General features: G+C 38.6%; 1 protein-coding gene across 1 annotated transcript in view; it reads right to left on the reverse strand.

Moving 5' to 3' along the window:
• The window catches only part of FAM13C (family with sequence similarity 13 member C), a 127,392-nt gene that overhangs the window by 80,297 nt on the left and 32,518 nt on the right, over window positions 1-14,577 (reverse strand). The window contains 1 exon segment of the mRNA XM_057421521.1: window positions 12,897-12,943. Coding sequence (XP_057277504.1) covers window positions 12,897-12,943 — 47 coding nt within the window.

The following is a 14,577-nucleotide window of genomic DNA, read 5'->3' on the forward strand; positions in this document are numbered from 1 at the left end:
CAGGGGACTGGAGGACCTCCTATATGAAGACAGGCTGAGGAAGTTGGGGCTGTTCAGCCTGGAGAAGAGAAGGCTGCGTGAAGACCTCATAGAAGCCTTCCAGTATCTGAAGGGTCCTATAAGGATGCTGTGGAGGGACTCTTCATTAGGAACTGTAGTGACAGGACAAGGGGTAATGGGTTAAAACTTAAACAGGGGAAGTTTAGGTTGGATGTAAGAAGGAAATTCTTTCCTGTTAGGGTGGTGAGGCACTGGAATGGGTTGCCCAGGGAGGTTGCGAATGCTCCACCCCTGACAGTGTTCAAGGCCAGGTTGGACGAAGGCTTGGATGAGATGGTTTAGTGTGAGGTGTCCCTGCCCATGGCAGGGGGGATGGAACCAGATGATCTTAAGGTCCTTTCCAACCCTAACTATTCTATGAGTCTATGATTCACTTTAAGATAAGCATGAACTCCTCAGTCTGGTGATCAGGCAATAAAGGAGCTAATACTACTTTGCCAATTTAAAATTGAACTGGGAGAGATTTCTGTTAATAAAATAAACTGCATGAAAGTAATTAGCTTTCTCCAAAAGAAAATTTGCCACCTCGGAAATGTTGTCAGGGTGTTCCTTTCAAATTTAATAGTAGCTTTGTGAAGCAGGGCAAATTATGCTACTGGTACATGATGTTTGGCTTTTCACTTAATTGATATGAAGATATTTGTAATCTGACAGAAAAAGTCAATTTATACAGAAAAGTACAAAAACTTTAACTTTAGTTAAAAACTTTAGTATAAAGGTCTATAATTTGGTGATTTTCAAGTATTTCTGGAATATATTTCTAGCAATATTTCTAGCATAACTTCTGTGGGAACACGCAGCCACATCTGCTGTGGTTACCGCTGCAACTGTAATACAGTAAGCAGATAAATCCAAGTTAAAATTTTAAACTACTTAGCTCAACAAAAGGCACTTTCTACTTTGCCACAGGGAGGCCAGAGCTCAACATGGGCTCCTTTGCTCAGTATTTAATCAGCTCCTAACATGATCTCTTGATGACTTATGTGGATTTCTACAGCCACACTGATGCTAGTTCAGCTAATGAGTTAGCTTATCCAAAACTGTTCTTTTACCTAAATTATGCAGCAATCTCAGCTACAGACTGAAGTAGACAAGTAGACATGTAGAACAGAAATCTTTAGAACAAAAACCTTGTGCAAATCAAGCCACAGATGCACTCTATAAATATATAATAAATGTTTTGCTGCCTTTAAAGTGTATTTGGAAATGAAGGTCTTTCTGGCATAAGTCTGAGAAAAAGTGGTCAAAAAAGACTGAAACAGACAAAGTTATTTCAAAGAGAGAGAATGAAATGGAATGTTAATATAATATTTGTAAGAAACCCATATTTTCTTTGTGATGACTTCATAATATTTTCATTAACCTGCCTTGCACCTTTCAGCTCCACTGAAAAGAGACTAAACAAGCTGTCTGTCCCATATTAAATTGCAGGCCAAGGGTGGCTTCTCCCATCACAGAGCTTGTACTCAGTGAGTCCATACACCTGCTACACTCCTGGCTCATGCAACCCTTCCTTGACTACATTACAGCCTTGGCAGGAGCAAGGTGTAAATTTAGCCCCTGCCTGGCACCCCAGAGATACGTATCAGCATCACTGCAAAACTACACTGTATTCTCTCTATAGTTTCATAACACCTGAGACTGTATGCTTTAGATGGATATTATCCAGGAGTCCACCCACACTGTACTTGCACCATCTGCTTTCCCAGCACAGTCTTGTAAAATCTTCTGTGGTCTTTCTAGGTGCTCAGATGTAACCGGTCTGAGGTAAAATATTCTCAAAAAGCAACATTCTAGAAAATTTTCTAGTTTACCATTTTAATAATATACAGGGCACCTTTCAGGTGCAGTCCTTGCACTTCTGAACAAATCTCTGAATAAAACGCACAAGAAAACAAGAAAGTATGATGCAAGCTATTCCCACAGGATACTATGGACAATGAAGAGATACATTTTTTTTTTAACAAATGAGAAAAATTGAAATACATTTATAGAAAATTGTTATTTAAAAAAATATACAAACAAGCCAACAAAATCCTAAACATTCTCATCAAATAATTAAGAAGAAATACAATATACAGAACTTAAAACACAACAGTGGAGAAGGGTATTCTAGCTACTGCACTGAAGACCTCCGCCAATTTGCTTCTCTTCAGGGCAGATGGTGAAGGAGTCATTGGTTTGATTTTCGCAAGGGAGGAGCATGGAAAAAAATGCAGTATTTCGGCACGTCAAGGGTTTTACTGAAAAGATACTTATCCATGAGAAAACATCTGCAGCATGCAGTTTTAATGAGATTGTTTATCTGTGTCACTGAATTACATTTTTAATCTGCAAATGGTAAAGGATGAAAGCTGACAATTATAAGGGCTGATCTAAAACTTTTTCTTTGATTTTTTTTTTTTTTTTTTATGAAGGAAGAATTAGTTTGCTGGTGACACCAAGCTGTGTGGTTCAGTTGATACACTGGAGGGAAGGAATGCCATCCAGAGGGACCTCGACACGCTTGTGAGGTGGGCTGATGCCAACCTCATGAAGTTTAACCATGCCAAGTGCAAGGTCCTACACCTGGGTCGGAGCAATCCCAGGCACAGCTACAGGCTGGGCAGAGAAGAGATTCAGAGCAGCCCTGCGGAGAAGGACTTGGGGGTGTTGGTTGATGAGAAAATGAACATGAGCCAGCTTCAGTGTGCACTCGCAGCCCAGAAAGCCAACCGTATACGGGGGTGCACCAGAAGGAGCGTGACCAGCAGGTCGAAGGAGGTGATCCTGCCCCTCTACTCTGCTCTTGTGAGACCTCACCTGGAGTACTGTGTGCAGTTCTGGTGTCCTCAACATACAAAGGACATGGAACTGTTGAAACAAGTCCAGAGGAGGGCCACAAGGATGATCAGGGGCCTGGAGGACCTCCTACATGAAGACAGGCTGAGAAAGTTGGGGCTGTTCAGCCTGGAGAAGAGAAGGCTGTGTGGAGACCTCATAGCAGCCTTCCAGTATCTGAAGGGGGCCTATAAGGATGCTGCGGAGGGACTCTTCGTCAGGGACTGTAGTGATAGGACAAGGGGTAATGGGTTAAAACTTAAACAAGGGAAGTTTAGATTGGGTATAAGGAAGAAGTTCTTTCCTGTTAGGGTGGTGAGGCACTGGAATGGGTTGCCCAGGAAAGTTGTGAATGCTCCATTCCTGGCGGGTGGTCAAGGCCAGGTTGGACAGAGCCTTGAGTGGTATGGTTTAGTGTGAGGCATCCCTGCCCATGACAGGGGGGTTGGAACTAGATGATCTTAAGGTCCTTTCCAACCCTAACTATTCTATGATTCTAAGAATACATAGTCATAATGCAGTAAAAATAAACCTATGGTCTGAATTTGAGTCAGGGTATTGTCTTTCCTGTTACCAGTTTTTTATAGGGTCTCAAGTAACCAAGTTGGAAATGTAAGCAGCAGACTTCTCAGAGCTTTCTCTGAAAGACAACTAGCTTTTATCACGCTGAAATTAAAACCCAACAAGAGGATACCATAATTTTTTTGCTTCATATAATTGTCAAAATAAAAAATATCTAACACATTTGTTTGAGCTCTCATTAAAAGATGTAAATGATTCACATATTGGTCTTCTCAAAGTTATAAAAGTATTTCTCAACATTATCAAACAGGTCAAATTAGATATCACAACTGATTTAAAAACAACATTTTAGCAGTGTGATTGGAGGCTTGCCTGCTTTTAATGTAATCAGCCCTCTTTTCATTTTAATATTCGAAGTCTTCCACCTGCAGGCTATTAGCTTTAGTGCTTTGCAGGAAAAGAGTCAAAAGAACTGATAAATAGGAAACACCAGCCATTGTTACCAGCCAACAGAAATATCAGAGGTGACATGCGAAGTTAGCCAATATAAATTAATAATTATTTAATGAAATATAAGGCAAAATTGGAGGCTTTGTATAATGCTGGGGGCTTAGAAGTGCCTTCAAACTCTAAGTTCAGAATATTTCATTAAACTTGACAATTAATTAGTGTGCCTAATGATCCCCTCTCTGGCAATTGTCCTGAGAGAAATGATCAGGAACACATCTATCCTCTCTGGAAATGTTTTGCAATATGTTGCCATAAATAGCTAGAATTCCTGCTTTTCTGTGCAAAGAAGGGGTTTTCAGGTTTTTTTGCCATTACTCTCAATTACTAAATTACTCCAAAATAATTAAGAAGAATTCAACAACTAAAGGTTTGCGGTATCAAAGAAACCATCAAGGACTATCAGGGAACCTCTTTCCTAACCCACTGAATTTCTGTTTTCAGTAACAAAGCACGAGCTGATCCAGAGTTACATCAGAGACCAGTAGTCATGGAAAATAACATTACCACTGTTTTTTATGATGATTCATATCCTCTAATTTTCAAATTCTCTTGACAGTCTTGCTGTTCCACAAACAGCATTAATGTCACACTAGAAGAAATCTACAGATCTTTAGTACCATTTCTGAGACAGGTGTTCATAAAATTCATAATATATGATTTTCCAGACTCAGCCATTGTCAAAGCTATATCTGGAGGAGATAAAGTCAGTGGACAATACAGGTCTGAAATGTTTCACAGAATAACAGACCACATAAAGTGCAAAACATTTGAGCATAATAATAGAACAAAAGTTAAAATATTCCATATTGACAGTGTTCATTTTTTGAAAAATTCTTTGCATACCACCATTCTCATGCAGTGTGAGTTATGAAAAACTGAAGATGTTGAAGCTAGGGTAGGAACCTAAGATAAACTCAATTATTTGCAGCGCTCTGCTCTTCAGCTTTGTTTCAGCAGCAAGTAAGATCAGCTCTGAGACACTTTCTTTCATACCTTTCCTGTGTGAAGAAAGATCTACTCATTAACTCCCTCTAAAGCTAAGGAACTGCCTCAAAAGCAGCGCCAAGTACTGGGCTGCATTTCCATAGCTGCTTTCACTGATAGGAATGGGGCACTCAGAACTAGGCATTCAGCTTTCTTCCCCCCTGTTCCTCATGCCTTTGTACTACTCATTAACACCAGAATGACCCTATCCCTGAATCCAAGAGCTGGTCCACAGATTGCCTGTAGTAATAGTACATGGAAAAAGAGTTGTCTGTTTATATATTTTGCTTTAATTACACTATCACTAGAGCACACAACAGCTACATGCTTTATTAAGCACTGACAAATTCTGTGGCAATTAGAAAGCCCAATTAGCAATTCTCACACCATGGGGACATTTTGTTTCATTCAGAAACAGTTAAAGAGAAAAATTTAGAAGAAAAAAAGGCTTAAAGTTATTTGAAGTTACAGACAGAAGAATCTATGTCTGTAATTTAGAGTATATTTAACACATGCTTAAAATCTGTTCTTCTCAACAAGGGCTCTGACTTGGGAGCATGCTTCTTGACTCACTTCTCCATCATTTTTTCCTCCCATTGACAGAGCCGTCTTATAGTTTCTTTGGGAAAAGTTTATCCCATAAGAAAAACTATCAAGAGCTAAAAGCAAATGCAACTTGAGCTTAGAAAGTTACATGCCACCATGAAACATTTCTGAATAGAAATACAACCAGCAGTTATACTGGTATAGCTAACACTCAAACAAGAGGCAGTTATCAATTATCTCAAGTTAGGAAACAAAATTGTCTTTATACCACAAAAGGGTTCCCTGTGGTGGTTTATATACCTTTCACTCATAAGGCATCTATTGCCCAAGGTGATCCTATTCAGTTCTCAGTCAGGATACATTACCAGATGGATCAGAAACGCAGCCCTGTTACTCCAGATCAGTTTAGAAAGGTGTGCAGGTATGCCAACATTGAAATGCTGCTGTTTGATATGAGAGACAGTCTGTGCAAGTTGGAAGTAAATCAGCCCAACCTCAGACTTGGGAGGAATTCTGAATTCTGTAGCTTAGTACTGTCCCTCGTGTAAACTGGACTGGGTTCTCTTTTTACAGAGACTACCCAAAACTCTTAAGTTAAACAAATTTTGTTTTCATAAGAAATCAACAGGGAAACAGTTCATGTAATTCTACGTCTTCAGCTCCACCCACGCAGCTGATATGACTCATGATCCTCAAAGCTGTTCCAGCTTTCAGGGATGCTAGTGCTTGCCTCATTCTATTTACTGTAGCACTAGTTATACTGAGATATAGACACCTGCTTTACAGCTGTGAGAAAAACAAGCTACTTGACAGCAATTAAGGTAAAACTTTGCTTTGGTGTGAATTCTGGAAAGCTGCTGTTTCCTCAGTCTGTCATGGCCCCTGCAGAAAGGGTGAAATGTTAGCAAATTCTAATGACTGCTCTTAAGGGAAAATGAGGGCAATTAAAAAAATTGTACTTGCAGATTAAAATATAGTAACCTAAAACTTCTGTAGAGTTCTACTGTCATACCCCCAAAGCTGAAAATGAAACTACTGAACTCCAATTTACAATTATTGCCAGTAACACTTCTCAAGGATTTTGCACACATCACTTATTATTGGATTTTATTTTACTAGAGACTAGATGAAAATAATTCTTTTTCATATGGAAAATACTCCAAAATTCCTTCCTTTTCCCAATGGTGAAAGTTGGAAATGAAAGCTTGACATTTGGCACAATAGCGACTTAGAAATTGTAGTTCCATAATTTTTTGTCGACATCCTCATCAAATCCACTTGAAATACTCCCTGCTGCATACCATATATCGATACACAGGACACACACGGATGGATACAGCAGAACGGAGCTGATTCTGGAAAGTGGATCACATTAGCTATATCATTCATGATGATCTATTAGAGAAGATGTGACTGCATGTGCTTAGTCTGGATGTATCCCTAGGTGCTTACAGGTAATGTCAAAAATGCCCGGACTCACTTTCTCTTTACCAGTCTGATTGTGTAAACAAATAATATTAAAAATATTACTGTATTAAAATTTTTTTTTTTTAAAAAAAAAGGTAGAAAAGGTGAATGTAAACAGTGGAGTAGCAGTAACAGAAATGGAAAAGGTCTTTCTGAATATGTGAGGGAGCCAAAACCACATCACATACTACTCTGAAGCAAGGGTGCATGTGCACAGAATGGGAAGTAATATTAAGCTGATTAAAAGCTCAAATAAAAGGCTGTGTGGATGCATTGCCCTTTAACCAGGTTTCTTTTGGTTTAATTCATGTCAAGCAGAAAAAAAGCCAAAGAAAAAACAAGACCTACTCTCAAAATCAAATTCAAAAAGCCTCATGTAGAATTTTACATTACATTACTTTATCTAACACCAAAATAAGCATATATACATGGCTATGCATGTGGACAGACTTTAAATAGGATATTTCTTTCAAACTCTCATCTAGAGGAATAGAATCACAGAATCAATTAGGTTGGGAAAGATCTTTAGGATCATCAAGTCCACCCACTAACCCAGGACTGCCAAGACCACCACTAAACCATGCCACTGATGGCCTCATCTACATGGTTTTTGAACAATTCCAGGGATGGTAATTCCACCACTTCCCTGAGCAATCTGTTCCAATAACTGAACACCCTCCAAAGAAGAAATTTTTCCTATTATCCAATCTAAACCGCCCTGGCACAGATTGAGGCCATTACCTTTTGTCTTATCACTTGTTACTTGGGAGAAGAGATCGACCCCCACCTCACTACAACCTAATTTAAGGCATTGTAGAGAGTGATAAGGTCCCCCTTGAGCCTTCTCTTGTCCAGACTAAACAACACAGCTCCCTCAGCCATTCTTCATAACACTTGTTCTCCAAACCATTCACTGCCTTTGTTGCCCTTCTCTGGACTCTCTCAGCATCTCAATGTCTCTCTTGTAGGGAGGGTCCAGAACTGAACACAGTATTTGAGGTGCGGCTTCACCAGTGCCCAGTACAGGGGGACGATCACTGCCCTGGTCTTGCTGGACACACTATTTCTGATTCAGGCCAGGCTACCGCTGGCCTTCTTGTCCACCTGGGTACAAGCTAGCTCATGTTCAGCCATGAACATCAGCATCCCCAGGTCCTTTTCCACCGAGCAGCTTTCCAGCCACTCTTCCCCAAGCCTGCGGCATTGCATGGGTTTGTTGTGGCCCATATGCAGGACCCAGCACTTTACCTTGCTGAACATACCATTGGCCACAGCTCATTGATCCAGCCTGTCCAGATGCCTCTTCAGAGGCTTCCTATCCTTCAGCAGATCAACACTCCCACCCAACATGGTGTTGTCCACAAATCTACTGAGGGTGCACTTGATCCCTTCGTCCAGATCATCAATGAAGATATTAAACAACACTGGCTGTAATACCAAGCCCTGAGGGACACTACTAATGACAGGTCGCCAACCAAATGTGACACAATTTACCACCATTCTTTGGGCTCTGCCACCCATCCAGTTTTCAACCCAGTGAAGAATACACCTATCCAGGCCATAAGCAGCCAGTTGCTCAAGGAGGCTGCTGTGTGAGACAATGTCAAATACTTTACTAAAGTCCAAACAGACAATGTCCACAGGCAGGTCACCTTATCATAGGAGATCAGCTTGGTCAAGCAGGACCTGCCCTTCATGAACCCATGCTGACTGGCCCTGATGCCTCTGTTTTTCTCTGCATACTTTGTGATCTCACTTAGGATCATGTGCTCCATGGCCTTCCCCAGCACTGAGGTCAGGCTCACAGGCCTGTAGTTCTCAGCATACCTTCCTGCCCTTTTCATAGAGACAAGTCATGTTAGCCAACCTCCAATCCTTGGGGACCTGCCCATTAGACCAGGACTGTGTAAAGTGTATTTGTATATTATACGTAAAGTGTATTTGGAAGCCTAAAGTGAAGCCAAAAGCATTTGCTTATTAATAGGTCTTCATCATCGACCTCGCTACCAAGAAAATATAAAAACCAAATTTTCTATTTCCTATATTTTGTACATGAGGAAAAAAAAAACAGAACCAAACCAAACACCAAAAAGCAAGTCTAATGAACTGCAAGAAGCACTGGTATCTCAAGCCTACTGTGCAGCCACAGATTTCCAAGTCCTGGCCAACTTTTCTGAATCAAGAATAAATATGCAGCTTAAAATATCAAGTGTACTCCCCAGAAAATCTGATCAGAGAAAAAGATAACTTTGGAAAGTCTGCTCATCTGTTTGGACGTCTTTGATCTTCACTATTAATTGCCATTGTATTTGCATATTTTATAAAAAGCATATTAGGAGAGTGAAGGAGGGAAGTGAAACATCAGCATCACTCCATCCACTCCAAATTTTTCTTAGAGGACTTCCTGCTTTGTTAATCTCTAGACAGTTTCTGACAAAATTTTCTTCACAGTTAAGACAAGGTATGTCAGTTTTATATTGCTAATATTTTACACTCTAAACTTTCCAGTTACGTTGCACATCTTTTTCAAAATAAAAGACAACAGATTTTATTGGCATTGGGAGGTGTGTAATGGAGTTAGACAGGACAAAAGACCTGTTTCCCATAACAACAACAATGCCATTTGTGTATTTAGCATCATGTCCATTCAAGTTAGTGACAACAGCCTGGTTACAGTTTGCTACACCACAGGCTGTTCCTGCAGCTATCCTTGAATTTAGCCATCAGAGTTGGTAAATCTGATTGGATTTTATATATATCTTTTACATGAAAAGAAGTAACAAAAAAAAACCAAAAATGAATCTGCTGTAATTAACTGTTCCCTCCAAAAAAAATATCCTGCAGCATTCCTAGATTCCTACACATGCTAGTAGTCTCTCCCCCATGACAGACACTTTTATTTGCCCTTAATTTAAAAGGATTAAAACTGCCTGGCTAGGCCTACTGATAGACATCTATCAAACACATTTCTCTATATCAGATTCCCAAGATGACAGATTTGTATATGCAATTAAGTTAAGCCTCTGTGAAACAAAACAGAAAATCAGCTAATAGTTATCTTATTCAACCATACTGATTTAGGTTAAATGGGCATAACACTAAATCAGCTAAATTAAAGACCACTCTTGTTACAAAAAAAAAAATGGTAGAAAAATTAGTAACAAAAGTCTGTAGTTTGCTAATCTAAAATGCGAGTCATCCTCACTTTTCCATGATGAAAGGGATTTGATGAAAGTTAAGTTACCAGGACAAGTTTTAGTTCCAGAATATAAAAGCACAGGATAGAAAATAGGCAGTAACTGAAAAAGTGAAGTATCATCCTATTTTGTTTAAGACTGCTTACATTATAGAAGAAACTAGCAACACCGCATAGGCATACTAAAAGCCAAAAAAAAAAAATCTTTAATGTCAGTGATATGAAGGTAGGTGCATGGTAATTAGTCTTGCTCTCAGTTCAGAGCTAGTCATGAGTTTTGGAAAGCTAAAGTAAATTTACTGTCCTTTCACAGTCATGTGCTCTTGATAACACCTTTATTTACTGATGGATTAACTGAGAAATGGGGCAGCACTCAATTGTGCTTAGACTTAACAAAAGGGTGATTTTAAGATAACAAACACCAACACTTCAGAATCAGTAAGCTTCAAAGTACATCCAGCAGGTTACTTAATTACAACACTGAATCCATCACAGCAGATTGAGGCTATGTCTCTCTTCTACATATTTATTTCATAAGTATTTGCGCAGTACACATCTTTTGGGTGGCAGAGTGTCACATCTAAGAGTTGGTTTCAGAAGCAACCTTCTTGTGGCATCAGATAACTTTTCTACACCAACAATGTAGCTCAACGCAAGTACTGCCCCTGCTTGCTGAAGATCAGGTCACTTCATGCAGGTGCTCCATTCCCTTCTCAGACAAGAATGTGCCACACTAACTCAAAATAAATGGTTAAATGGTCAGAACATCCTATTTCACCAGAAACAAATTACTATGCATTTTCACCCCAACAGAGTGACAGTAACAAACAGCTGGGGTTACAGAGTGGAAATTTACCAGCAGCATTTGCTTAGTTTTGTTTAACTGAAAACAAACAAGTGAGGAAGTTCACACCTGCTTCTAAGACAGGTCTATTCAAGTTCATTTCCTGAAAAAAAAATTGCCTTTTGCTAATCAACAGACGTTGGTTGCGAAATAATGAACACTACTGAACAGTGAACGTCAAGTTCTCTGAAAAATGCAAATCTGGCTGTCGTAAGGATACATAAATTAGGTTTGAATTTTCTGCAGAAATTTCAGATAGCAAGAAAAATTCATAGCAGTTGGATTCACAAAAAAAGTGTTTGAGGATGAGACTTTTTTTTTTTTAATCCAGAATTTATGGCATAAACTCAAGATAGAAACTGTGTAGCATAAGAAGGACATAAATTCAGTACAAGAAAAAAAACAGGTGTTCAAAAATACAGAAAAAAATACCCAGAATTCCTATTAACTACTGAACCCACTACTGTACCTCAGATCCAGAAATGAATTAGAACAACATGCAAGTCCTCCACCATACCTAAACAATCAGTATGATTTAGAAGTTACCCTCTCACAGAAGAAATTATTATTTCAACAGCACTTAATAATATGATGATAGAAGCTCAACACTGGGAGGTACTATCTGGCAAACAGAGATAGTATCTTTTGAAATCTTCTCCCTTGACTTTTGTCTCCCAAATGGTTTATTGCTCTACTCCCTTATTGCTCTACTAGTATTTGATTAGCTTTTGGGAAATGCCAGCTTGCCTCTGCTTCAATAGCTTTGTCTAAAACCTAGAGTTATATTTCCTTGTTTTCTGAGAAAGCTATATCGTAACTAATGTGGTTTATTAATCTTCTGCATTTCTAGTAAAGCAAGTAGAATATTAAGTGGAATACTTCAGCAGTGTCTAGCATTACAAAATACCTGGGAAATACTTGAAGTTGCTCTGAACCATAACATCTTTTCCTTTTCGGTTTTATCACAGCAGAGCGCAATAAACTTGGCCTCAATTATGTTTTTTCAGTTGAATCTCAGAACAAAACTCACAAAATCTAAAAGACTGGAATGTGTACCACGATTTTCCAGTGGCTGTTAGCCTAGTCCATGCATTTCCACTCCAAAATGCAAATGGGGATGGGAAAGCATTACTGGGGGTTTTTAAGTCTTATGAGTAAAAATATTCCTTTAAGAAATTTCCAGGCTAAACTATTGTCCTGTGGTCAGACAAGTCAAATGCTGGAGAAATTATGCAAGGAAATCTAGTCTTGGGTCATATCATAATACTGTTTCCTTAGATAAACACAAGTCTCATAAAAGCAAAGTCTTTGTGACAGAAACACAGCAAAAGATTTCAGCTCTGTTTAGGCATCAGGTTTTCTTTCTTCAGAAAAGATAACCATCTGCATGATCACAGTCTTTGTACACCCCACTCCTCTCAAAAAGAAGCTTTCAAGATACTGAATTCACTGCCAGGTCCCTCCCTTTCCCAAAAGTAAACGCACACAGCTGTTCAGTTATTCTGTATTTACTCCAATTTTATCTCTGAAAACTGCTGCAATACCACACCAGTGCAAACCCATGAAACACTTCCTGAAACTAGGAAGTTCATCCTTGCAGCTTAGGAAATACCAACATGTGACCCATGATGTAAGTACATATAGGCAGAATAAAAAACTGGAGGAATACTGAAAAAAAAAACAATCAAACAAAAACAACGAACAATCCACACGAGAATCAAAGATACATTTGTGTGAGGATCAACTGGTGACACTGGCCTGCTACACCTCCATTTATCTGTCTACTGCTGATATACATCAACATTAAGACTTTGAGAAGTTTCACTTTTTAGGTTATTCCTCCAACAAATCAACCATCATTACATTATAGAAATATATTATACAGATTGGTAGTGAGATAACAAGAGTTTCCACGAAGCAGTTAAATAACAGGTGCTTTCATCCTACCTTAATAACATGAGACTGTCTTTTTCTTCATCTTTTGTGTTGTTTTCCTGTGTAGAGAAAGAAATAAAATGTACAAGGCTGGATTTCAGTTCATGATGAGCTTGATTCACCTTTCAGTTATGCTGGTCTTGTTTATTTTCAGGAGTATAAACGCTTCGTGCTCATTTAAGCCTTTGTAATATTCTTGTCTTAGTCAAGATCACATCCTACCATTTTCCAGCTAGATGCCCACATGAGAAAGCAGGAAACTCTAATATAATCCTAATAGAAACAGCTGGGGAAAAACTTCAACTTTGAAATATTAAAATATGATTTTTAAGTTAGGCACATTTTTCTACATATGACAAAGCTCTAACTCAGTAGGAACACAAATACAGGAAAAGCGTATTTAAAAATACCCAGACCATAAAGCTTACCGGCATACAGCGCATCTTTTGAAAGCAAGAAAATATATAAAAAAAAAAAAAAAAGAGGTGGGAAGGTAATGGAAGCTTGTTTGGGCAATAAAAGGAGTTGGATTTTATTTTATGTTTAATATTATAAAATGGTAGTAAAGTCAAACCAGCAGGGAGACCTCAGCTTGAATTCAGAAAAATACTTTCCCAAGACCAAACTTTCTATAGCCTGAGTAGAGGCACCCCTACTGCCTGAGAAAACTTAGCTCTGCAGCTTTTCATATTGATGTCATGTATTCCGCATATTAAATTCCATTTTGCTCAAGGTACCTGCAATTTTATGCAAATTAAGAGCTATGATAACCCTTTAATTGGTAAATATTGTGGCAAACAGGAGACAGAAATTTAAAAAATAAGAGTTCTTAGTTAAGTATGGAAGGCATCTATAAAAAAAAACCACCAAAGCAGCCAAATCAGAAGGATTTTAAGAGCCTCTTTCCAAACCTGCTGGAGCTTTTGCCATTTAAGACTGAATTAAGTCTCAGTTTTGAAAGGCCTCAGTGGTAGTATTTTAATTTATTTTAAGAGATACTACAGTTATAAACAAGAACCTGCGTTATCTGGACCCCAGATAATTAGCTATGTAATTGGGAAGAAGAAAAACTATTCTGGCTTTGCTACCCTTTTCACTTTTTATCCTTTCATCCCTTGTGATTTTTCCTGCCTCAGTGCTATGTCCTAATCTAGGAAATTAGGACATGACAGTTTGTAGTATAGATAGAAAAGAGTTATTGTAATTACATCTGTCATGTAGTTATCATGTAATAACAAAACAGCCACTACATGCATAATAAGAGCTACCCAGGAAGAACTTGTCGTGCACAAAAAATGATGAAGTAACTTTCTCTTAGCTCAAGCCTCAAGCCACCTTACAACAATTATCATAAAAATGGAAAACTTCTGATTTAATCAGGCAAACACTCACATGGCCTTAACTCTAAGAACTTAAATATGCTAAGCACTTGCTAAGTAGGTTGGCAAGCGCTGAACTTCCTTGTTAAATAAAGCAAGACCTAAATCTTAAACACACACACACAGCAGTTAGTGCCTGCCAAGAGGAATTTCATGCATAGCACTGAACTACACAATTTCCATTAATTTACATTACTGAAACTAATAACACTGTGGTGAAAAGGAATATGATGAGCTCAACAGCTCTTAGATCAATAGTTTAGAACGTGAGAATGCCCACCTGGAATCCCAAGCCTTTTCTACTTTCTTTGCTC

The sequence above is a fragment of the Pezoporus wallicus genome, unplaced genomic scaffold, assembly GCF_028554395.1.
Source record: "Pezoporus wallicus isolate ANWC-B61680 ecotype Strahan unplaced genomic scaffold, APGP_CSIRO_Pwel_v1 contig_4816, whole genome shotgun sequence".
Taxonomy (NCBI): domain Eukaryota; kingdom Metazoa; phylum Chordata; class Aves; order Psittaciformes; family Psittacidae; genus Pezoporus; species Pezoporus wallicus.